The 25068-nt window shown below is 37.3% G+C and overlaps 1 protein-coding gene across 9 annotated transcripts in view; it reads left to right on the forward strand.

Annotated features, from left to right (window-relative positions):
- Positions 1–25068, forward strand: part of LOC144967774 (KH domain-containing RNA-binding protein qki.L-like) — a 95880-nt gene that overhangs the window by 1397 nt on the left and 69415 nt on the right. For all 9 annotated transcript variants that reach the window (XM_078905399.1, XM_078905401.1, XM_078905395.1 and 6 more), the window contains exon 2: positions 20197–20327. In XM_078905399.1, coding sequence (XP_078761525.1) covers positions 20197–20327 — 131 coding nt within the window. The remainder of the gene's footprint in view (positions 1–20196; positions 20328–25068) is intronic.

Here is a 25068-nt window from a genome sequence, read left to right on the forward strand (position 1 = left end):
TAATTATGTTTGGTATTTAGAATCTGAATCAATCACAATCTTGAAGGCCGAAGGATAATTCAATGACCATTAATGCCTGTCATTTTATAACTTAGTTGATAATTTAATTATTATTATTATTATTTTATTATTTATTATTATTATTATTATTATTATTATTATTATTATTATTATTATTATTATTATAACTATTATTATTATTGTTTTTATTTATTTATTTATTTTTAAAAATAATTTCTATTTTATTTTCTTAATTTTAGAAATAACTACTTAATTTAGAGTAACTTTAAAGATTTGAGGCATTATAATTAGTACGTCTGAGTCAGAAGTTTCTATTCGTGTTGTGTAATAATAATAATTTAATATTAATATGGTTGCTTTAACTGATTTGTCTGCATGCTTTATCTTTTAATTTCAACTATATCTTAATCTCAAATTTATTCTGTATATGGCCTCAAGTAAGTCTTGTTGTCCCTGTACTTTTTGCTCATCAATCAAGCATATGTTTTTATGAAGGGTTTGGAACCAAATTATCCAAAATTCAAACTGTCAGTTTTCATGGGGAGTTTATATCAGTATATAACCTAAATAGATATTTATTTTAAGTGGTTGTGGTCTTTGATCATTTCACATAGCTAAAATTCAGAACCTTAGAGGACAAGGAAGTGTGAAAAGAGTCATTATGACTTTGGCTTTGTTTGATTTAACAGTCCAGAGAATATTTGATGTTCTTTGGGGATTCTGTCGCCCAATTTTGTTTGACCTCCTAGCAATGATTGATAGCTGGGCCAGAGTCGGAATAAATATGTCTGAGAGTTCTCTGGGTAGGTTGATAGCTTCTGTCAGATATTCAGCAGCTGTTATGTTAAGGGTTTGGGTTTTTTTAAAATAATACTACAAAAACCTCTAACTCAAAAGACATGGTTGTGTTGATTCATAGTAATACTGCACTATTGTCAATGTGTTACTATACTGGGTATTGTATATTGTACCCAAATCCAAGCTATTGCTCTCCATGGAAAGAAGAAAAATCTGCGCTGTTGTTTTATTTTTTTACTTTGTCACACTGCTTTGTTTTCAAAGATTTAATTTTGATGGTCCTCGCGCGCACAATGTGATCTCCTGATTGTTGTCATGCGATTTCTGCTTATAATTGTTTTACAAGAAGCCGTATGTCATCATGAACAAATTCATGTTGTGTGTAAGGAATTTAACAACTCACCTTTTTAAACAAATTTATGTTTGCCAATCACCAATTTTACTTGATCCCTCATTAATATTAAGACCCTGAATCCTGCTTTTGTTAACATGTATAATAATCATCATACTTCTGATAAAGAGTCTGGTGTCTTGTTTCGTATCTATAATTTTTTAATCATAATTAAACCACCTTATTAATTTTGATATCCGTTTGCATCAGTATATTTCCATAATTGATTTTAACCGCCAATAACGATTGCTTTCACTGTAGTGTTAATAAATGTTGAAGGGAAGGGTGGGAGATATCCATGGACAGAAAAAGAGTTAATAGAGTACATAATTAACGAGGATTTCTATCAGTCGCTGAACTGTTTGAATGCCAGCTGGATTTTTGTACATCTCAATCTTTGGAGGATTTAATTGCAGATCGTCCTCCTCTTCGTCATCGTTTTTTGCTGCACGAGTAGATTTAAAATGCATTGGAGCCAGGTAATTTTTATGTTGCTTGTTTTGTTTTGTGATGAAACTGTAGAAGTAGTTGTAGTATTTTGTTACAGTTGTGGCTCATACATAAATCTTGGTGGATTCCTGTCGAATCCAATCAATCTGTAATTTACGGGATTTTCAGATTTAACATTTTCAAAATGTATTTTGGGTTTTTGAATACATGACAATGCTTTAGGACTATACATACATGTGGATTCATCTTCAAGATTTACTGTTGGAGCCCTCCTTTAGTGCAGTGTTTTGTTGATTGTTTTTTTTTCAACCCTTATATGTGTGTGTGCCATGTGGCTGCATTGGTTGATCTCTGTCAAAAATTGATTGATTTTTACTTCCAATGTTTCATTTCTGTTATTTCATTCATGTTTGACTTATACTACACCGTACAACACAGCCCGTCCATTAGGTCTCCCATATAATACGCTAAACGCCCGGTCAGATAATCAAGTACTTAAAGTGCACATATATGTTCAACACATTGTGAATTTCCTGCATCCTAGGCGATCACATGGCTCGGTGGCCCAAATGTTTCTATACTTTATTCTGACAAATTAAAGAAGAGAGAAAGTTATGTATTTGTCTGTCTTTTCCAAATTATTATTATTATTACTCAATGGGGAGTGGACTGACATTTTCTAAAATATAGCGTTACAGGGTTTTTAAAGTGTTTTTTTTTTTTTCCCCTTTTTATTTTCATTTTTTTTCTTTCTTAATCTGTGGTGCCTGTTAAATGTGGCAAGTGACATGCTATCGGGCGGAACTCTTTTGTAATGATAATTAATATGCTGTTATGTATTTTTGCAATCGCGGACTGCAAATTATGTTAATTGTATGCAAATTAGTATTGTAGTAGTCACTAGTACATACTTGATTGACTAAGTCAAAACAGTGACCTATCTGTACACTGGCCATCTTCTTCTCTTTCATCATTGTCAAGACACGTGTGCTTCAATGATGGGCAGGGCGGTTGTAATAGCAATAGTCAGCTGTCAGCGGTGTGTTATTCATTCACATACTAGTCGTGCCCCCGGGGGAATTCACTCTACCCTCTATTCGACTATGTAAACTCTAAAGCTCGCCAGTGTAGCATTAGCAAGGCAAATAGCCACCACTGTTTGTTATTATGCACTTCTTTTCAATGGGCAACTGTTTATAAATAGCACACCATTCTTCTGTTTTTACATTTTGCAGTTTGATTCAGCTTTGTGCCCTGTTTATATTCCGCGCGGCTCTTCGATAAAATGTACGTTATCGGTTGTGGTAATTTGTCAAAGCCAGGTTTACGAATTGGGTAGATTTGTATTCTGTCGTATTGATCACATGTTGGTAGCTACTTCTCTGTTGACTCCTTCTTTAGTATTAACCTGCAATCAAAGTTGTAAAGATGGGTTATATTACAACAGACGTGAACAATTTATATTCACAAATGTGAAGCAAAGGCTGTAACACTGCTGAGAATGGTTTCTTTGAGTAGTCTTGTATAAATCACGTGGTTTCTACCTCTGGGCCCCTGGTTCCATTCTAGGTATCGGTGGCACAATGTTGAGTACTGGATACTAGAGGTGTCTAAATGAGCCAATAAAATAGGAGTGAAAGATAAAGTGAGTTCATATAATATATGAGTCGCATTTACTCACTTTATCTTTCTCTCCATGAGTACGAGATAAAAGCTATTTACTTACATTCTCTCAACATAGTTACCTTTGAAATGTGTACCGAGCCAGTGACCGCGTTCTCTCTGTCAAAAATTGTTTTTATAAATTAAAAATCGATAGTGTCTCATGGGCGCCATGTCTCGTTCCTGTTCCATGTTGCTGTTGGGTTTCGCTTTTACAAGCTCCTGTTTTCATGCCTCCCCTCTAAAGCTGCGCTCTCGCATCTACATGAGGGATAAGGAAACCCAAATGCCGTGTTGAATAAATCTAGGTTACACATTTATCAATTATTATAGTCGGAGTCGCTAATGTTGTAAAGGACAACGATCAAATTGAGAGAATTGGTGTTTGGCCAGATTCCTTACAGTTTACGCTGTCAAAAGGAATCAAAGTATGGATATTTTCATAAGGGTCACCTCTTCACAACCGTCTATTATTTATTACTTTGAAGCCATTCCATTTACGATTTGCTAGGCTGTCTAATATACCCTTTCCGGCTTCTAGATTACCAACTCCCTGCTGTACGTTAGCATCGTCTCATTTTTTTGGGCTTTTTTTTTTTAATGATTACTCCACGTCTGTACTCGCCATTTTTATACACGTGTGTATTTTACTTGGGACCGCATTTCGTTTTCTGTTGTGCTCTCTACTTCTCTGCCTGTCATTCCGTTTCATTACACAACACACAACAGGTATATGGTCAGAAGCCGACAATGAAGGAACAGAGGAGATGTGAACACACCGAATGAAATGGAGTGGAGATGTGTAACTGTTGTCTTTGTGTGGTGATGTATGAATGGTAATTTATAACCAGGAAAATCTTATGGTAGCGGTAAAACACAATGGTTGTGATATGTTTCTCCGGCAACTATTCGTTGCTACCGATTTAAAAAAAAAAAAAAAAAAAAAGATGAATTATCATCGTGTGAACTCAATTATAAGAAGTCGAAGCGTTTCGGTTGCACTCCTAGACATCAATCAATATCCATGCTTGCTGTAGGTAGTCTCAAAATCTTAACATCATATTCACATGCAAATCTCTCCCCAGCTTTTAATGGTATTCGAGCTAAATTAACCGTTATACGTTATTGTGAAAGCGGTCGGCTTTTACTGCGGAAAACTTGCGTTATGTTTCTTTGGTGTTTATCTATATTTTTTCTCTTGCTCAAACCCGTGATCTCAGGATGTAAATTACTCGTAAAGATGGGAGTTGTGAATTGCAGCCTTTTTCTTTTTCCTTTTTTTGTTTGTTTGTTTGTTTATTTTTTTATATAATATCGGGCCAATCTTAGTGTAGGATGTATGAAGTGAACGTGTCAGGCGAATGTGGAAGAAAAAAAAGATTGTCATTGTTTTATCTCGGCCTGCCTTTTAAGTTTTCTTTTTAAACGCTTTCTCCTGACTTTTCACGAATCCATTAACTTCTTCAATTCCTTGTTTATTCTTTATGAGTTCAGTCAGTCAGAGATATGCTTGAACAGACTTAACCGCTCCTCCTCGTGTTTTCTGTTTCATTCTTCCTGTTACCTGGCGTATCAGGCATCGGCAAATGTAACCGCTAGGTAGTCAACACTCGCTGAGATATCCTGTGAATGAGAGAGATTGGAACCGCTGTTTCCATTTCATTCCTTGAGCCCATATCTACGTCTTTCGGCAACTTTCGCTACTCACACACTGGGTCGTGGTTTAGAAACAGATAGTTATTACAGCTGCCATGTACATCGCCCGAATTTTTCAACCAAAACTAGAGACTAGATTTGCAGTACAATACAGAATATGTATGGATCATGTTTCAAGAGCAGACCTGTTATAAAGTGAACAGAGAGTAGCGTGTCGGTGATTGGTTACGTTTTGGTTTACAAGTGATTTCACCTTTACAACTGGGGTAGAATCAAATCTCGGCATCACATCTTAGCGATTTGATTCGAGTCGGGCTTCGATGAAGTTCGAATTGCATCGCAATTATTTTTTTCTTGGTGATATTTTTTCCTTTGTACATCATCTCTAAACAATAGATTGTTAATGTTGGATTTTGATTGTGGTAACCATCTGTGTGCGCCCTTTTGGTGGGGATCTTGTTGCAGTGTCAATGTGGGACTTTTACGCGATTTCAGCCTTGGCTAACTACCAATTCAATGGATCTACTTCTGATCTCCATTGAGTCTGGGCTTTTTTTTTTTTGGAGGGGGGGGGGGGGTGTTTTGGTTTTGTTTAGGTGCTTGTAAACTGGCTAGATTTAACTCTTTTATACCGGTCTAGCAATTTCCTTTTTATTGGCGTTCGAATGAACTAAACGTGTCGAAATCTCCGTAAAACCGCCCGTTTAGAATGGTGGTCGAAACGGGGAGCTCCGATATTGCGATGTAATTAAATTGTTGCTGCTTGAAAACTCGAAGGGAAAAAAACAGTATCTGTCTTCGTTTAATAAATTGGAGCTTACATTTCAATACTTATCGATATTGCTATGTTAACATTTAGGTTTCAATGATTTTCAATTGTATCTCGCCGTTGTCTTCTTTATTGGTATAAAGGGTCTTGGTTTATCACTCCAGTCCTGTACGTAAATACACCCATTCATCAGGATCCAAAAATACGTTGTCCCTCAATAGGTTTTTGTCGTGTATCCATTGTTCTTATTTCAAATCATATAAGTAGGTCGCTCTATACCTCGGCAGATTTTTTTTAAGAATAGGAAATTGGGAATTTGATCCCTTAGGCCGTGTTTAGTTGAGCGACACATTATTTTCATACTTTCTACAAAATAAAGACAAAAATGCTAGCAGTGTGTAAAGCCTTTTTTATTTTCCAAATTCGAGAATTAATGAGCAATAAGAATAAAATGGTATTGATGAGGTAAGGACCCATGCATATCTCCTCTTCGACGATTTGAGAATTCCACTCTTCGCATCTACGTCTTCACACTATTTCTTTATTTGTTAATTTTTATATATTTCTATTTTTCGTTTCTAGATTTTAACGTATTGGTAAGAAATGTCGTTTTGTCTTATATGAGTCTGTGTGTGTGTGTGTGTGTAAGGGGGGGGGGGGGTGAGGAGGAGATCTCCCGTTGTGCATCTCTCAACTCGCTCCATCCATGTCCGCGTCTTATGCGTATTTTTCTCTAAATGCCTGTGACCTGATCGTCAGATACGTCTGTCTGCCATTGGCAGGCTTTTTTGACACTTTACAGGTAATAAATAGGAAACGAAGAATCATCAGAATTCTTCTATTCTATTTATTTACGAGCCTACCTACCGTTTCCAGTTTTTCCAGACCTCATTATGATCTATCTCTCATTCCCACAACAAGAGGACAGTATTTGCCCTCGTTGTATCGTTTGGAATACACCTATTCTTTTCAGAGCAATTTTGTTTTATATTTGTGGGCTGGGTTGGGTTAGGTCGTGTTTTGGACGCTACCGTTCCCTGTCGTATTCGTAATGTTCTCACTTGTGATTATTTCCTATTTTCCCCCTTCTTTTGATTCACTCTTGCAGAACGGAGGAACGACCGTCTTGTGTGTAAAGAGCTTGCTGGTTGGTCGTTGTTTCTTCTTATTTTAATGTATTCGCGGACGATTTGTTAACAGAAATGCCGTATGTCTTGTTTTGAAAGAGGTTCGGTGAATGTATGGCTTTCTACGGCTGTTATTTGAGGGTTGTTAGTTTTACTACTGTGCACGAATACAGTAATTGAGGGTGGTTCTGTTTTTGCTCTACTGTATTTTTTTTTTTTTCTGTACGTTTTTTGTTGTGGATTCTGCTGCGTGTAAAATCTTGCTTAATCAGCTGATTATATTGTTGTTTAACTCACTCGCGCAAGTTCGAATACGGTTCCTTACGCTTTTTGTTGCTTGTGTTTGTGTGAGCGTGTTTTTAGTTGGGTTTTCCTTTTTTTTTTTTTTAATCTTTTTCTAGAGGTTGGAAGGGGGGGGGGGGGGTTGAAAATTGATAACTTCGTAATTTGTGGTTTGTTGTCGCAGCTCAAATGGGTCTTGAATTTACTGCTGTATTTATTTTTTTTAATTGTTCGTCGTCGTTATATTGCTATTCAATCAGCACATCGGTGAAATGCGCTATATAGAGCAATGTTTTTTTTTTTTTTGTCGTTTGTATTTTGTTTTGTTGTTCTCAAAGGGATGCTGCGATTGTCTTTATAAGACCCTTTTAGGCTTGTGGCCTTCAGTTCCTCGATTATCGTCACCCTGTTTTGTTCTTTTATATTCCACCGACTCCTTCATTTAAAACATTAAAAAAAAAAATTATCTTTACATTGGCAGGATTGGAGATTAGAATTCCTCATAATGATACATAACTATTTCGAATTCTTTGGATAAACGAACAAAGATAGTTTTCCTTTCTTGTTGCTGACAATGATTTCCATGATATATATGAGCCAGTTTTTATTTTATTTATTTATTTATATTTAAATATTTATTAGTTGAGGTTTTTTTCCCTCATAATTTCACTCGTAGCTCCAATCAGAGGCAGTAGGTCAGAGCGGTAATTCGATTTAGGTGCTTGGTGCTACGAACTTCCATCCATCTTTGACGCGGCTGTTTTTATCGCTCTTGTCATAATTAGATTATCAGAAAACTTTCCTGGCTTTATCGCAAGCAGCCGACAGCTCCAGAAGTCGGGATGATGCCAATAGGCATGATTTAAAACGCGTGAAGTTTTTTCATGAAGACTTTGTTTTCTACTTTCTATTCGTGCATCCAGCTGTATTTGTACTGCGTATTCGCTCTGCAGATTTTGACAATTATAATAATTATTCCAGATCCTATTTGCAGTTGGTTGTCATTATAGTCTGAATTTTTTCTTCTTTTTTTCCCCTCATTCCTTCTTTTCTTTTCGTTTGTATTTTTTTTTTTAAAAGAAAGAATAAAGAGGCATTCTTTTTGTTTTGTCCTTTTTGTGGAGGGGGGGGGGGGGGGGGGGGCTTAATGTGTTGATGTGTTGTTCATTAGCAAGTTTGCCGAGAATTCTTATTCATGCACTTGGGAGGAATAATAAATATATAAACTATCTTAACGCCGAGCACTTATGTAGGGTTGTTGTTGATTTTAAAAGTCCAAAATGTTATGATTTATGCAAAATGGCTGTAGGTTTTATTTAAGATATGAGAGTTTGGATCAATTGATCACTCGCGCCCATATATACACAAGACGCGCTTGCGCACAACTGACACAAACACATACAATCACACACACAAACTATCACGATCCTTCATGGAATCTAACTTATGGGGCCTCGTATGTATTTTCAGAGATTCGTCCACCATGCCAGTGTTTGTATTTGGGAGCTTTAGCCTCCATTTTCTTTTTCTGTTCTTTTTTTTTCTCTCACAGTACTGCTTCTGTGTGATTGGAATCCTTTTTTATTCTCTCCCCCCCCCCCTCCCTCCCTCTCTCTCTCTCTCTCTCTCTCTCTCTCTCTCTCTCTCTCTCTCTCTCTCTCTCTCTCTCTCTCTGTGTTTCCTCCTGCTCTTAAATAAACATACTGTTTGTTAATCGAGCCATGAGGACTCATTTATCATATATTATTCTGATTCGTAGTCTTGGTACACACATTTGATATCACTCACAGATGATATGCTGTTAATCTTAAATTTACGGGACATAACTGTATTTGTTATAATATGTACCTGCTGAATGAATATATTGCGGGAAATTTTGCTCCATTTTAATAAGAAATCAAAAATTTTAAAAATATTTATCTTGTAAACCATTTTCACCGCGTGAACCTTTTTAAAGCGATTCGACTCTGGCTTTTTATAATATACGTCGAATGGAATCGATATGACTGCACTCTTGTTGAAACGGGGAAATGTCTGATATCGAGTCGGTGTAAATTCAAATCCGCTTGTTAAGGTCTGAGATTATCAGATCTATCTATATACAAACATAGTGCTCAAAGAGGTATCTTGCTGTGTCGTTTTTTAGTTTGATCTTTGTGACAATCTCACGCCGTGCTTTTACACTTTTGCTTATCTGTGTTAGTATAAATAAGACAATTAATATTTGAAAGATCATGATTTCATGTAATTTATCTTGGGTTTGGTTGGCTCTTGGTGAAATCGAAAAACCGGGTTGACATCTCTTCCATTAATGTACGGGGTATAGATTAGCTTTAAAAAACTGTATTGTTTTGTGGGGGTTTTTTTTTTTTTTTTTTGTTTTTTTAAATTTTGTTGTCACAAATCTGTTTGCCGTAAGAATTGATTGTTTCCTTATTATGTCCTCATTTTGCTTAGGTTATTGCGTTTTCGGGTCCCTTTAGAACACCTTCCACGTCTATCTGCTGAAACTTTTGTGTTTCCATGCGATATCAAAATGGAAATAACACTACGTCAGTACCGTAGGGATTTTTACACTAACTAGAAATAATCATGTTTTCCTATCCGTGAACAACCTGTTTTTGGTGCGGCCGTTCTGTTTCAATATTAACTTTTTTTGAGATAGCAAAAAAAAAAAAAAAAATGAATTGAGCATTTATATAGAGCAATATCCACTAAACGTGCTCAACGCGATTTACAAAGGGTCCCTAGCCAACAGCCACGCATAACTTATAGGACGGGACATGTTGCCTGTTAGGCGGTGTCACGCTTATTTTGTCGAACAGGAGGACGCGGTTAACGGCCAGGTACTCATTGTACACCTGAGTACTGAAAGAAAATGTGAGTGAATAGCCTTTTCAGGCGACTCAGCTATGTGCCGCTGACAGCGGGACTCGAACCCTGAACCTTCCACAAGTGTCATACCACTAGGTTACATAGCCGCACAAAATAAGTACTAATGTCTTGTACTGTGCTGGGTGTATCTAACAATCGAGTTTTGACTAAAAATCTGAGTCACTGTAGAATATCTATATGAACAGCAAAGTGAAACCAGTATTCCCATGTCCAATAAATGGTCAAGAGATCCCCCGTTGATTCCATGACCTTTTAATTGCCAACGTCTTTTGACGTTTGATTTTTAATGCCTTGCTGGGTTATTGTCGCTTTATTGTGCTGGGAACTCTTTTAGCCCCCGGTGGTGGATAGACTCTAATTGTACTTGGGCAGGAACTCTTATTCTAATGAATGAATGCACGTAAAGCAGAATGTGCTATTTTAGTACTGCAGTCGGTAGATTTTTGGACGCCAATACCGTTTAAGAAGTCGAATTCCTTAGGGAAGGAGTGAGCGGAAGGTGAAAAAGTTTTGAAATTTTGGTCATATGTTTGTTCCGACACCAAGTGTTTTATACGTGTTTGTCCAAATCCAAGTTTAGGGCAAGTCTGGCATTTTCTTTTTTTCTTTGTCTTTTTTTTTTTTTTTTAAATTTTATTTAGGGGGGGGGGGGGGTGATAATAATGTGGAGTTCAACTGGAAAGAAGGCGAATTTTTTTAAGTCCACATTTTTCAGATATGGATGGTCACTATTAGCAATTTACCAATTGACGTCGTCCTCGGACTACTAATATCACCAGCTGTTGTTTGGTCACCATCTTTTACAATTAAAGAAAAGATCCTAATTCATTTTTTTTTCTTCTAAGACTTTATAACAGTCCCTTTAAAAAAAAAATCGTTCCTTCCTGATGGTGTTTCCGATGAGTTTTAAGAAAGACAATGCGGATGGTATAAAATGAGAATCAAACTTACACGGTTAAAAGTTATAACTTCAGTCAATCGTTACAAAGGACCGAGAAAATCCAAGGTGAAGGCCAAGGTGGAATTATCTCTTGTCTTGCCCCGAACCGAGAGTATTAAGTCCCTGGCCTAAAGATAATGCTAATGCTATTAGACACGGTCCTCGCATCCAAGTAACGCTATGTAGTGACTTACTCAAAATATATCGGCTTTTTGTGGCAATGCTACAAGCAAGACACAGTCGGGGGTTTTTCGGGTTTTCCCCTTGGGTGCAGAACATTGACACAGGAGATTAGCGATTTGTCAAAAAGCTACAGATCAAATATTTCTACTTCTTTCACTAATTGACGAAGTGGGTCCTTGTTTCTACTTTTTTCCTTGGTACAAGTCTTGACATGCTGTTGTAGTTTTGGAACCCCAAAGCAAAATATGGTTTGGCTTGTTGTCTGTGATGCGAATTGTGTACGGTTACTATTCTATTTTACATCCAGTGTCCAAGTTGGTAGAGCATTAGATTGGTGGGCAAACGGCATAGCTTTTAAAATTGTATTTTTTTTTTTAATTATTGTTTGCTTTATTATGTTTCTTATTTTAATTTCCGCGCCCATATTCCTCTCTTACCGGTTGCCATCTTGCGGCAAATAGATGCTGGCCTCGGAAGTATGCGAGTACTCGTGCGGTAGATCAGTGTGTTTTCTTGGAGGGGGGGGGGGGGGGGTCGTCATTTTCAAATATGGATTTCCAATGAAACCTTACACGTGTTTAAATTCCCATTAAGAGAGTTACAAGTTCCCCTTTTCAAGGTTTCCCGTTGTTCGTTACCCCACCGCTAGTAATTCCACCGCACGAGTTCCTTTTACGCTTGGCTGAATCGGTCATGTTTTGTCAAGGGACTTTTGTCTTGCTTCAGGTGTCTATAAATATCGAACGACTCTGTAGGAAAGTATCGACCCGATACGGAACTCTATTGTTTCCTCGATCGTGGCGTAAGAATTTCCATGCTTTGTTGTTCTTTGGGTTGAGGTCAAAGGCCATATCCAGATCAATACGCACGATACTTGGTTGGATTCCTTTGTGTACTCAAGAGAATTTTAGATGACCAACCTATCGACGCGAAATGGCCTTTGTTGCCATTTCTAACATTCGATTATAGTTATAGACTCTGGTCATGAAGATGAAATAAGTAATTAAGTTGGGTTTTATCGTTGTTGAGATGATGAAAGGCTGGTTTTGTCCGGTAGATGGCAAGTGGTGGAGGTCATTGGTATAAGTATAAGGTTGTTTTTTTTTTTTACTGCTTTAAATCAAGTTCAAGACGTCTTTAGTGTGCATGTCTGTGTTTCTTTCTTTCTGTCTTTTTAAAAAAAATTACTTGTAACTAATAAACGTTCGTGTATAGTGGTTTATAATGGTACAAAATTTGTTGAGAACTGGTCGGAACACACACACACACACACACACACACACAGAGAGAGAGAGAGAGAGAGAGAGAGAGAGAGAGAGGGGGGGGGGGGGGGGTTAGATAAGATGGAAAAAAAAGTGTTGTAACACTTTCAATACGTTATGCTGTTTTAAGACTCCTTACAGTGTAGAATGAAACTCTCGTGATTATTTATTTATATATTTATTTGTAGCGTTGCGATTTGGCTGTTTGTTGTGTGTTGTCCTTTGTATTACTTGTTTGCTCATTTGTGTCATAAACAAGTTATTTCCTCACGGAGGACAGCAATGTACTTTCGGAGTTAAGAATTTGTCACCGCCCTGTTTGACTAGGAGTACACAGGAATGAGACTATTGAATGTACTTCCGCTGATTGATTCGTGGAAAAGTGGTCCCATCATCTTGGGGACTAGGCTGTTTACATTCCTCTCCACAACTGATAAGTAAGTTGATCAATTCATTTTGTGGCCATTGACTTTGCTTTTAACACACACGCGCGCGCGCGCACATACAGAGACAGACAGACACACACACACACACACACACACACACACACACAGACAGAGAGAGAGAGAGAGAGAGAGAGAGAGAGAGAGAGAGAGAGAGAGAGAGAGAGAGAGAGAGAATAGTATGAAAATACATTGTTGTCAAAGTATTACAACTTATTTTTTTTACAACCCATCTTGTAGACTACGTGATGTTTTGTCACAGACATGTGCCTTTTTTTTCGATGTATGTATCCGTCGCCATACAAGTTCAGTAAATGCGATTTATTAAAACAAACCGGGACCTGAGTGGAACGGTTAAGTGCTATGGCATAGTCGCCTAGCCTGGTAAGTCTCCGCATCAGAATTGGTGAAAGCAACCGAGACATCGTAGTCGTTTAACAGCAAAGCGAAAGGCACTGAAGTCCGTCAGTCAGTTATATTTATTATGAACCTGTAGAATGAATGAAATGGACGTCACTTGGTTCTTTGTTATTGCTATTAGATCGCCTGTTGGGTGATTAGTTCTCAATTAAGTTATTCTTAACAGGCTATAAACATTAAGGTTACACTGAGTTTTTGTGTGTCGGTACACTGTTTGGCGGACAGAGCAGGTGACTGTTTTGCCTCAACCTTGTAAAGTTGTAACACTTGACAAAATTGTTTTTTAATGAAACCACTTTCTTATTCACGCCACTTCATTGGAACTCATTACTTTTTGAATTAAATTTTGTAATTTATTATTGGGACAATTGATTTGTATAACAAGACGAATGAAAGAAAAATATATCCGTGCAATAATGTTACGATATCGAGTTTTGTGGTTGATAAAATTAGTCTGATGGCCGTATTGTTAATTTCCACATTCATAAGCACGTTCTAACTCCCACCCGGCCGTGCTTCTTTCCTCGCTTTTCAAACCGGCGTTTCGAATGCATCCATTCTTATAACACAACAATTAGTTCACGTTCTTGTGTCAGCGATTCGTGCCTGCCTTACACTCTCAGCCATTTCACGTTTGCGTTTCTGTTTTGTTTAGCTGTGTTTGTTTTGAAATTCTGCCAGTCTTTCCGTTTTTGCATTGTTATTGGTTTATAATTTATAACGATATTAGAGAGGTTCTGGAACACATCAATATTCATGGGTGTGTTACCGATTAACGATTATTCAAAGTTATACTCAATGATTTTTTGTGTCTTCTACGAGAGTACAAAGAGCGACTAGAGTTACTTCTTGCGATTTACTGGCCCAGAAATGACCTTACGGCATCAAACCATTCATTTCTGAAGGATCGTTTTCCACATTGGAAAAATCACAATAAGAATTTTAAGAATTTTTCTTTTAATTTGTTGAATATTTTATTTCTCTTCCGCCCACTCATTAAGACGGGTTTCCTTTGTATTTTTCTCCGCGATTGGATTTGTTGTCTTTAAACAAGTAAACAAAAATATTCACACACCATCGGCAATCTGAATTATTCATTCTGTCGATTAATTTTTTTTTCTTCTGGGGCTAATCGGATGTAATTTTATTATGTGCGGGTTTTGTTTTTGTTTTTGTTTTTTCGTTTTTAATTTAACCTTTTTTGGGGGGAGGGGGGGGGGTTATTTATTTATTTATGTATTTTTTTTCTCTCTGTCTAGTTTCCTTTTCTTGTTGGTAATTCAACGAGAGTGAGGACGATTCAACTTGAGTGATTTGTCATAAATCACTGATAAGGATTATTGATATATCCAGTAATGCCATATCATGCAGTGTGATCGGTGGCGATTTAGATAACAATGTTGAATCTTGTAATACCATGTCTGTGATAGATTATGTCGGCAACTTTCCTATAATCTTCAGCCCAATGACGGCTCTTTTTGGTTGACGATTCGACTATCTTCACTGGCTTTCTTTCTTTCTTTACTACGTTATTTATATACTTTGTTGTGTATAATATTCCTCTTGTTTGTTATCTATTCGCTTTTTTCTGAGAGGGAGTCTTTTTGTTTTGTTCTTTGTTTGTTGCGTAACTAATGTAACTCGCTTTGATTTTCTCTCTAATGGGTCAACTATCTTATTATAAAACGTGAATTGAGCTCTTAATTTTGACTGATTTATGTCGCACAATTTTAAAGATTTTTTGTGTGTGACTTGTGATTGAGCTCAGTATTACAATAATTGGGTTGCCATTGGATCCGAGACTTCCACGTTTCACTAGTTAGGACGAATAAAATAACACATTGGTTGCACTATACTTTGCTTGATAGTCGATCGGCAAGTTGTCTTTAAAAATTCGCCAGCGCTTTTCATAAACTCAACAGCGATGTGGATTGCCAAGATGGGATAGTCGTCTATATTTTGACTTTTTTTCGGGGGGGGGGGGGGGGGGGGGGGGGGTATTCAGTGGTCAATAAAGTCATTAAATACTGAAGAATATATGGTTTTCTCCTCCATTCTCTCATAATTGTTTGTTTTTTTTTCTTTCTTTCTTTTTTTTTTTTTTTCTTTTTTTTTTTTTTTGTTCTCTTGTGATGTCGTCCGTTTATAGTTGCACATATTATTTCCTAATTTTGGTTTCCTCTTGGCTTGTTAATAAATGTATCTCCTCCTCAATTCGTTGACTGAATTATTGTCATCACTGAGTTCCGTGATAATGTCCTGCGGTAGCCACCATCACCGCGATTGTACAAGTACAGCAAATTTCCATTTAAATGAATCCCGGACGAGCCTCTCCATTAGTTCCTCCATCATTGGGCAAGCTTGTCTGGGTGGTTCCGTCGCCTTGTAATGAAAATTAACACATCATTGTTATGGGACTGGCGCCTGGAATAATTCTCATAATCATATCATTTTTCCCCAGCCTCTGTCTGTCTCTCCATCTCTCTCTCTCTCTCTCTCTCTCTCTCTCTCTCTCTCTCTCTCTCTCTCTCTCTCTCTCTCTCTCTCCATCTCCATCGCCCCCCTTCTCTCCTCTGTCTATCTTTCTGTGTCTTTCGTTTTCATGATTTATTTTATTACCATTCGTATTTTATTATTATTCAGAAACGAGCACGATTTTTTTTTTCAACCGGACTCTTGTCATGTTTTGTGTAACACATACATTCACATACACACAAATATACATATACACATATAAACACACACAGAGTATCCCCTACATCATGCATGTTGTCATAATGTCGTGTCATGCCCGTAGTGTCACTTGAAAGACGGCTTAGGAGACGAAAAAAAAAAACCGACTTCCGTTTTACTTTCTATCCAAGTCTGTATTATACTCGTAGTACTTTTAAAGTAAAAAAAAAAATATTTCTATGAGTAAGAAACTACACCGGTCATACGGTTGAAAGGTGTTGGGATCAAATCTCAGGATTGTTGTGTTGCCGAGAGACCATTATAAATAGTATAATATAGCTCTTATCGATTGTCATACCACCACGGGCATTTTTATAGAAGTGCCCGTAAATCTTATTTCTTCTTACCGAATCTTATTTTTAAAATTTACCCCTTGCCTTTTACTAAAGAAGAAAAAAAAATAGAAGAGAGTATAGAAAAGATATCAAGCAAACCGAACACATCCATTCAATTACTCAATACCTCGATACTTCTCTCTCGAATGCTGAGCGAGATGCATTTTGTTTTCTTGATTTGAAAGGGGGGGGGGGGGGTAGGAGAGGGGTTGGTGTTTATCATTCCTCCTTTTCCCATCCTCCAACGTAATTCGGCTGCTGTGAGGACAAATTGGAAAAGAATTTCAGTACATATCCCAGTTAAATTGAAAAATAGGAGTGGATAATCTCGTAGATGATGAAAACATCTACTTTGATACAGAGTAATTGCATGGACTATGTATAGTAACACTCAACCAAGTGCTTCCATTTAAGATGAAAGTTGGAACCAAGAAAACTTTGGTTGAAACAGCCCCGTCGCGTTATCAAATATTTTTTTCAGTGATTAATAGCAACACTAAAACGCTTATATGATCTGCTGTTACTGAAGTAGTATAACTCAAGGAGCCAGCGTTCGTAGTCTTTGTAGATTGAAAATGGACGAAAAAGGATTTTTTCTGTTTATTGCTTTTTTTTTCTGGGTTTTTCCCCCCTCATTCGTTTTATTCTTATTGCAAATGGGCTTTTGAAGGAATTGCAGTGAGAGGGTTTAAACCAACCAAGTCAGTAAAATAGATATATTATATTTTGTTTTGTTGTTTTTCTTTTTTGTTTTTGTTAAATTAAGTCTTTCAGTTTCACCTGTACATTCGTTTATTAAGTATATGATTCCTGAAATTGGAAATAGGCGTGACGCCATTCCCACACTCTGTGTACCACTAATGGCCGTACCGTACCCTGAAGCAAACCAGAGATGGATTATTCAAGGCATGCCTCAGAGATGATTGAGTCTTGTTATAATTAGACTGACCAGGCCTCCAGATGGTGACCCTGTGAGTTCCCCCACCCCCTAATCCCTCCTGGAAATTAGTCGTTGGGTATCCCTATTTTTTTTTTTTTTATTTGTACGTGCCGTATGATTATTATAACACTTAATTGAGACTCGGAAATCGTATGTGAGTGGATGGGGCAGGTGGCCTTTGCCTTGCCGTTTAGTGAAGCTCTCGATGATAAAGGAATATTTTGAACCTGCAGTAGGATTTCTCCCAACAAACGGGCAAAAGATGGCTGCTCTTCGTTGATGTTACATTCACTTTTCATTCTTGTAATCGTACTAGATAGTTTGTTTCGTTCACATCGTTTTGCTTCGTGCAATAATTATCTATCTAATTGGTTTGCAATTTTAATTGATGCGGTCGATGACGTGCTTTGATTACTATCTTGTGTCTCCGTTAATGGGCGCCGTCCTGAATAAGCGATGCGCTATCGTTCCCTCCCATTAGCATGGTTATCAAAGCCTGAACTTCGTAATTGCCAATAAGGCTCGTTATTTTATAATGAGAACACACACACAATTTATAAACATGTCCTAGCCTGGTATTTCAAAGGCCATGGCATCGAGTTTCTCGGGAATGTTCGTATATTAATTGTTTTAGATTTTCTTTTCTTAATTACTTTTGTGATGAGACGTTTAGTTTCCATGACCTTTCCACGTCACGACCCCGAAGGCGTGAGATTTTCTTTATTGATTTTGTTGGTTACATCACAACATCCTAGAAAAAAGAGAAGAAAAAAAAACGCATTCCTTACGATTCCATATCTTTCATCCGCAACCAGTTCCAGAACGATGGCGTCTTGTTTGATTGTTTGTGTTAACGTCCCTACGACGTTCCGATATATATATATATATATATATATATATAAGTACTTTCCGCCTATTTATTTTTTTTTTTTGGCGGGGAACGTTGGTCGCTCTTTGGCCAGTGGCTTCTTCATCTGCCCATTGCCTTCACTATCTGCTCTTCTATCGCCCGCCCTATACGACTGTCCTCTAAGAAATAAAACAACCTAACGTATTTAAAATTTTGGCCAGAAAACTCGTCGCTCATATATCGATTATTAAAATGACCCTCAACTTGGCAAAAAACTCAAACCTGGCACTTGTGAGAAAATGTCCTCTCAATCTGTATTTGTGTTTTTGTTCGGGGAAAAGGCCTACAAATTTGATTTCACTCGATTCGTGCATGGAGTCTTTTGCTGAGAGGAAAACAGTCGGATGGATTTAGCTTTTTGTGAGAGATGACATTTTTCCCCCGTAAGGAATCTCTCCGTTATTCATCATGCCATTTTAAGGATTTTACTATAAAGCTTATTTTTTAATCACTAAGCGTATGTAACCCTGTATCCCCTTTGGCGGATATCCTGTAGCAATGTCAGTGTGGAACTTTTGTATGGTTTCAGAAGGGTATTTTATGTTGCTCTTGGCTTTACTTCTGACCATTGTTGAACCTGACTTAAAGTTTGTCTTCGGTGCTTTAGCTAGATCTACATTTTTTGTTGTTGTTGCTCTTTCTTTTTACTGGTATTAAAAGAGTGTCGCAAGTACCGTGTTAAAACCCATAACATCGAACTTTACCGCTGGAGAGACTATTTATTTTGTTCTTTAAAGTGTTTTGAACTTTACGGTCAGAGTCAATTACTTTTACAGGTTTTGCCAATCGGTATGATTTCTCATATTTTAATACGCTTTGAGGTCCAAAATATGATAATATGGCAATATAGACTAAATTATGCCAAATGCAAAAATTAGGAGTTTATAACAACAAGGGGGGAATAGAATAAAAGTGGAATCATTGAATCAATATCGTCTCCACCTAACTGAGAATCTGAGTAGACAGACAGATGATAGTCATAGGAATTGCAAGATTTTCCTGCACTCTTCTTCCTTGATAATTCTCCACAAATCAAGTGTATGTTAAATTTTGAAATTTATGAAGGTGACACTAGTTGAAAATATGATTTTTGGAAGGAAAATGTGAGAAACTTAGCATAAATACTGGGGAAAATAATGATAAATCTTTTCAAATGGTTGAGGTTGGTTGGCTTGTCTGCTATGATTCTGTTACGTACCCAACTCAGCCATAAACTATATGATAATCTTATGTATTTTCCAGTACAGTATTGTTGTTGGCTATTTGAGAGGATGAGTTTAGTTTGGGTTTTACGGATTTACTACATTATGATAACGTCAAATATGTGTGTCAAATCAACATGGAGATAATGGGTGTTAATGGAAGTGACGAATCCTGTTTTATCATGTTGTAAAGTGGGATGTGGGGAGGGCGGAGGGAGTTTCTAGTTCATGATAAGAACGACACATAAGATTTGCTATGAATAAATACAGCAGTTCTTTCAATCCCCGAGGTGTTCATCAATAAATCTGTGTTATGGTTGGCAAATGTCACTATGGCACATTTGGATGAAGGCGACTGAAGTTGTAGTAATAATTCCGTTTGGATTTGTACTGGCGTCATGTTACCGACGATAAGCGGCTAGCTGAAATAGTCGTTAGCGTGTTCGTTTGCCAGAGTGAATGCTCAGTTCGCATCCCTACCCCTGAGTAGTTTTTCAACCGCCGAACTGTTCACCAACACTGTGAAAATGGGTATCGAGGCTTCCTTTATGCTAACAAAAGTATTAGCGATTTGTAGAGGAATTTAATAGCATGTTACATCGTTGATTCCAGACTCTGCTATCGCAACCCTACACCAGGGAGGATCGTATGTTAAATAACTTCTTTTTTTTTAAGGAAAATTATTTTTATTTTTTATTTTAAAAAAAAATTCAGCATAGAGAATATGAGTTGGAATGCTTCATGAATTATGATTTTCTTTTCTCCCTCCATTTCCAGAAATCAACAGAGTACGGCTTGGCCTGTTCCACTGCCAGGGCAAGCGAGAATTATTGGATTTACCCGAACCCCTGGGACCAGTGGTCCAGTTACAGGAGAAATTATTCGTACCGGTTAAGGAATACCCAGATGTAAGTAGTGCTTTGTTATTGTCTGACTAGGGTGCGAGTTGGAGTGAAGATGGATTTGTGTGTAAAGTGCCTAACCAAAGAAAAAGACAAAACAAAAATAACCAGGGTCAATATTCTGCGACTGTGGTCACCGGTCCAGGCCTTGACCGCGATCATTGTCAACGTTTGCTCCTCTTTTGTTTTATTATTTATGTGATAATTTACATCTATAATGTATATATGGTGTCTTTGGAAAATGGCTCCATTATTAACCAGTTAACGACTGTACTCTGGTAAAACACGTATCAAAAAATTTGTTCAGAAAACTCGGCCTTCAAATATCGATCGATTTTAAATGATTTTCGCTTTGAGAGAAAAGAAGAAAGAAAAGGAAAAAAAAAAACACTCAAACCTGGGACTTTGCGAATGTTTGGGAGTTCCTGAAGGATGGGTTTTCTTGCCAATTAAAATTATATGCGTTTTTCAGAGTACTGCAGTTAACTGGTTATAATGGGGGCTGATGACCTGTTCGATATCGTCTTGTATCCTTACAACCATGGGCGAGATGACCCAGTGCTAGGCAGTGAGTGCCTTGCAACCGATTTTAGCAGCCCATGTCCACTTCATGCTACTCTCACTGTGATAGCTTGAAAGAATTAGAATTTCTTATTAAAGTATCTGGCAGGCTTAAATTGAAGTTAAATAGCTTAAGTAATTTGTCTGGGTCATCCCGTTTACTGTCATCTTCTTTTCATCTTTCATCATAATCATTACCATGACATCATCATTATCATCACCATCACCATCCTCGTCATCATCATCATCGTCCTGTATCACCACCATCGTCGTCGCCGTCGTTATTGTTAACGGTCTTTATAGTCAACATCCTCATACTTATCATCATCATCATCATCATCATCATCATCCCAAGCACTTTTTATCCGTTAGTGAAACATTGTCTAAGTATATGGAAATTATTCGAGTCTTCGGGTTTGTAGTTTCCGTTGGGTGTGAGTTTTAACTACTTTTTCGAGATAAATTTAAGTGCAGAATGGTTTTATTTTAGTTTTACACAATGCACTTGAAGTTGTGTTTTGTGGGTGCACTGAAGCGCTGCCTCGTTTTCCTGCTAGTTTGTGTCCCGTGGGTAATTTTACGCCTGACTGTACCGGATCAACTTCGTTATGGAGTGTTCCAGAAGCCACGGAGTTTTATCCTGTGTGTTTTGTCTGTGTGCTCTATTGGTTTTCATCTCATCCTGGTTTTTTTTACTCACTGGGTTTAAATCGAGTTTCACACAGTGGTGTGGTTAAAGATACCTCTTGTTTTGAAAGGAGTGAATTTTGTTTTTATCGTGGTATACCCTCAGTTGCTGATTCTCGTCGTTTCTACACATTTCTGACAATTTATCTAATTATCTTCTGGGGTAAAAATAATAAAAGGCGTGGGGGGTTGTGATTTGGGGATTAGTGGAAAGAGTAAAACACACAAACCAACACAACACACACACACACACACACACACACACACACAAATACCCAACGAATTGAGCAATACTGTTTGCCACCCATCGTGGTCTGAGTCTCTCTCTCTCTCTCTCTCTCTCTCTCTCTCTCTCTCTCTCTCTCTCTCTTCCCCCCCCCCCCCCCAATCCAAATCTCTTCCTCTCTTATTTGTATCCCCCTCCCCCATTCTCCCTACTTCCCCTCGATTCGCCCGACAGTTAGTTAAAAGGCAGTGTGAATTTTTTTCCCCTTCCGACCCTCCAAAGGGTTTTTTGAAATTCATCGTATTTCTGAGACAATCCCATTGATCAATTATAATTTCTCTATCGTGCTAGCAATATCAACCATCCGTGACCTGTCAACAGAGATGTCGTTGTTAATTATACAATTGAAAAGTCCTCTGGCTCAATCGATCACAAAGCTATTGTCAAGACAGTTCTGTTATTCTCTACTGCTTCATTTGTTTTCAAAGCAATCTGGGACATATTCAAAACCAACATTTTGGAATAACAAATTGTAACATGTTTGTTGACTTCGCATCATCTCTGTTTTGTTTTGTTATTTTTGGGGAGGGGGGGGGGGGTTGTTGTTTTTCTAAAAAAAGTTTTTCTCATGCCTGCTTCTGTAATATTTTGTCTGGCTGCGAATTTATCACAACTTGCAGCGAACCATTTCCTACTTATTTACTTTTTTACCATGACGAAAGTTTGTTGCTCCCAGTGAAGTCCAGATTTTAAAAAAGACATAAAACAAACAAAAAAGAGAGCTTTTCTATAGCGCGATGTCCACTTTAAAATCGAGTGTTTTCCAGCGCAATATCCACTAAACGTGCTCAAAGCGCAAGGGCTCCCTGGCCAACAGCAACATTTAACATGTAGGACAGGACATGGCGCCTTTAAGGAGATATTACAATTTTTTTCGGGGAGAGACAACGCTGTTAACGGCCAGGTACTCTTTTTACACCTGAGTCTGGTGAGAACATTTTTTGACGCATACGACCCTGTTACCGGTCATGTGCTCATTTTAACATGTTGAGTATGGTGAAAAAATGTGATAAAAGACCCCTTTCCAATGACAAAACTTGGTTTAAACTTGAGTCCTCCTTTGAGATTCATAATGATCGATTATAATATTTATCCGTGCCATGTCATCAAAGACATTGATGATAATTATGATAGAATTGAACGTAATCTGGCTTCATCGATCACAATCCTATCGTTACGTAAGACAATTCTCTTGGTCCGACATGATCGGTCATCTTGATGGATTTCAAGTCGCTTTCGCTTCTGTGATTCAAACTTCAGTTTTGTGAATATTATCGAAATATTGTAGGTTTTTGTGAATCCGGTGTAATCCAAACGCTTGAAATTAAAACCAGGTGCCTGAGAACGAGTTGACTTGGAACTCGTTAGAATTTATTGCTGTTAGATGTTTCTTACCCACAGGAGGGGGGGGGGGGGGCGCCTTTTTTTTCTCTCTCTCTCTTCAGTTATACATCGTGATTGTATCACTGTCTGTCTGTCCGTCTTTCTGTATTCTGGATTTTTGGATTATGTGTGGTTAGTTTAAATTCTACCAGCAAAACAAGTCGTAATCGTTTCTAGCATTCTATTGGATTGAACGTGATATTTATTGTTCACCTCATTATTTGCAAAATAATTATATGAATGTATTAAATTGATAAACATATAATACGATTACATTAATGATTAAATGTATAAATAAATGAGCAGATTACTTTTAAGTTAGAGACCCAACTGGAGTTTGTACTCTGAAAAATGACAACTTATAAAGTTATTATTGAAATCGATGGACAGTGGTCAGGCATGCTTTTTTGTTGGTAAACCATTGTATGAAGATCATACCATCTCTCTCTCTCTCTCTCTCTCTCTCTCTCTCTCTCTCTCTCTCTCTCTCTCTCTCTCTCTCTTTTTTTTTTTTTTTTTTTTTCTTTTTTTTTCTCTTCTACTTCTTTCTTTATTACTTTCTCTCTCGATAGCTTTTGTCTATGAGTCTGTCTACCTATTACCGTTTATCTATTTGTGTATCTGTATCTATCTTTTGTCTCTCTGTATATGCATTTATTTTTATATACTTAAGCTGATCATCTTCAGTTTTGTGATTGTCTTTTTTTTAATGATGCATTGATAACCAAGATCGTATCTTGTCCTTTTAATGTACACTGTATTGATTACGCCATGTGGGGTGTTAATGCATCTTTACTACATGATGTTGTTGGATCGGAATGAGATTTGAAGAGATAGGATTAGAAGGATGGCCAACGGAAGACGATTTTTTTTCAATACATTCGTCTGATTTCTGTATCAACTAAAGGGACGTTTGGAGAGAGTGAGAGAGAGAGAGAGAGAGAGAGAGAGAGAGAGAGAGAGAGAGAGAGAGAGAGAGAGAGAGAGAGAGTTGGTGACACTACAGTGTGTTTTAAAAAAATTATTATTGACACATTTCAGATTTGAATAACTCCAGATCTATTTAAGATTTTATCAAACGTTTGGTTTTTTTTTTTTTTTTTTTTTGTTTTTTTTTTTTTCTTTGCCATAGGTGCAGAATTATTTAAGTTTGATAGAATTAGATTAAAGTTTTAACACTGTGCCCTCTTTGGGGATTTCGCTCATTTATTGGTAGAGCACACAATTGAAAGCAAAGGGGCTGACATCGATATTGGGTACGATCGAGGTTTCTTTCCTGTCCAACCAGCAATGATTGGTTTAGCTTTGTCTCTAAGATATGACGGAAACCATTTTTCGATAGAGCCAGAAGGTAGCAAGCAATTGTCATTGATCATGTAAATAGATAAATTTCGACTCCATGACTCTGAATGACTTCTTTAAAATGGTAAGACCATAATCTTAATAAAAGTGCAATTCCATTATGAATGGTTTATTATGATGATAATAATAATAATTATACTGCGAAGAGAGATGTTTTTAGTCTTTCTTTGAATATTTCGTAGTTTGTCGCCTCTTAGATCGCGCGGTAAATTATTCCATTATCTATTAACAACAACAACAACAACAAACACTACTGCTACTACTACTACTACTACTACTACTACTACTACTACTACTACTACTACTACTACTACTACTACTACTACTGCTGCTGCTGCTGCTGCTGCTGCTGATGATGATGATGATGATGATGATGGTGATGAATTATAAGTATATTTCTATATCGCCTCTCGTCGAAACCTCAAAGCGTTTTACTACCAACTAGACACGTTTTTGCACAGGATACTA

Source organism: Berghia stephanieae, chromosome 3 (assembly GCF_034508935.2).
Source record: "Berghia stephanieae isolate SIO BIC M18660-M18661 chromosome 3, UCSD_Bste_1.3, whole genome shotgun sequence".
In the NCBI taxonomy this organism is placed as follows: Eukaryota; Metazoa; Mollusca; class Gastropoda; order Nudibranchia; family Aeolidiidae; genus Berghia; species Berghia stephanieae.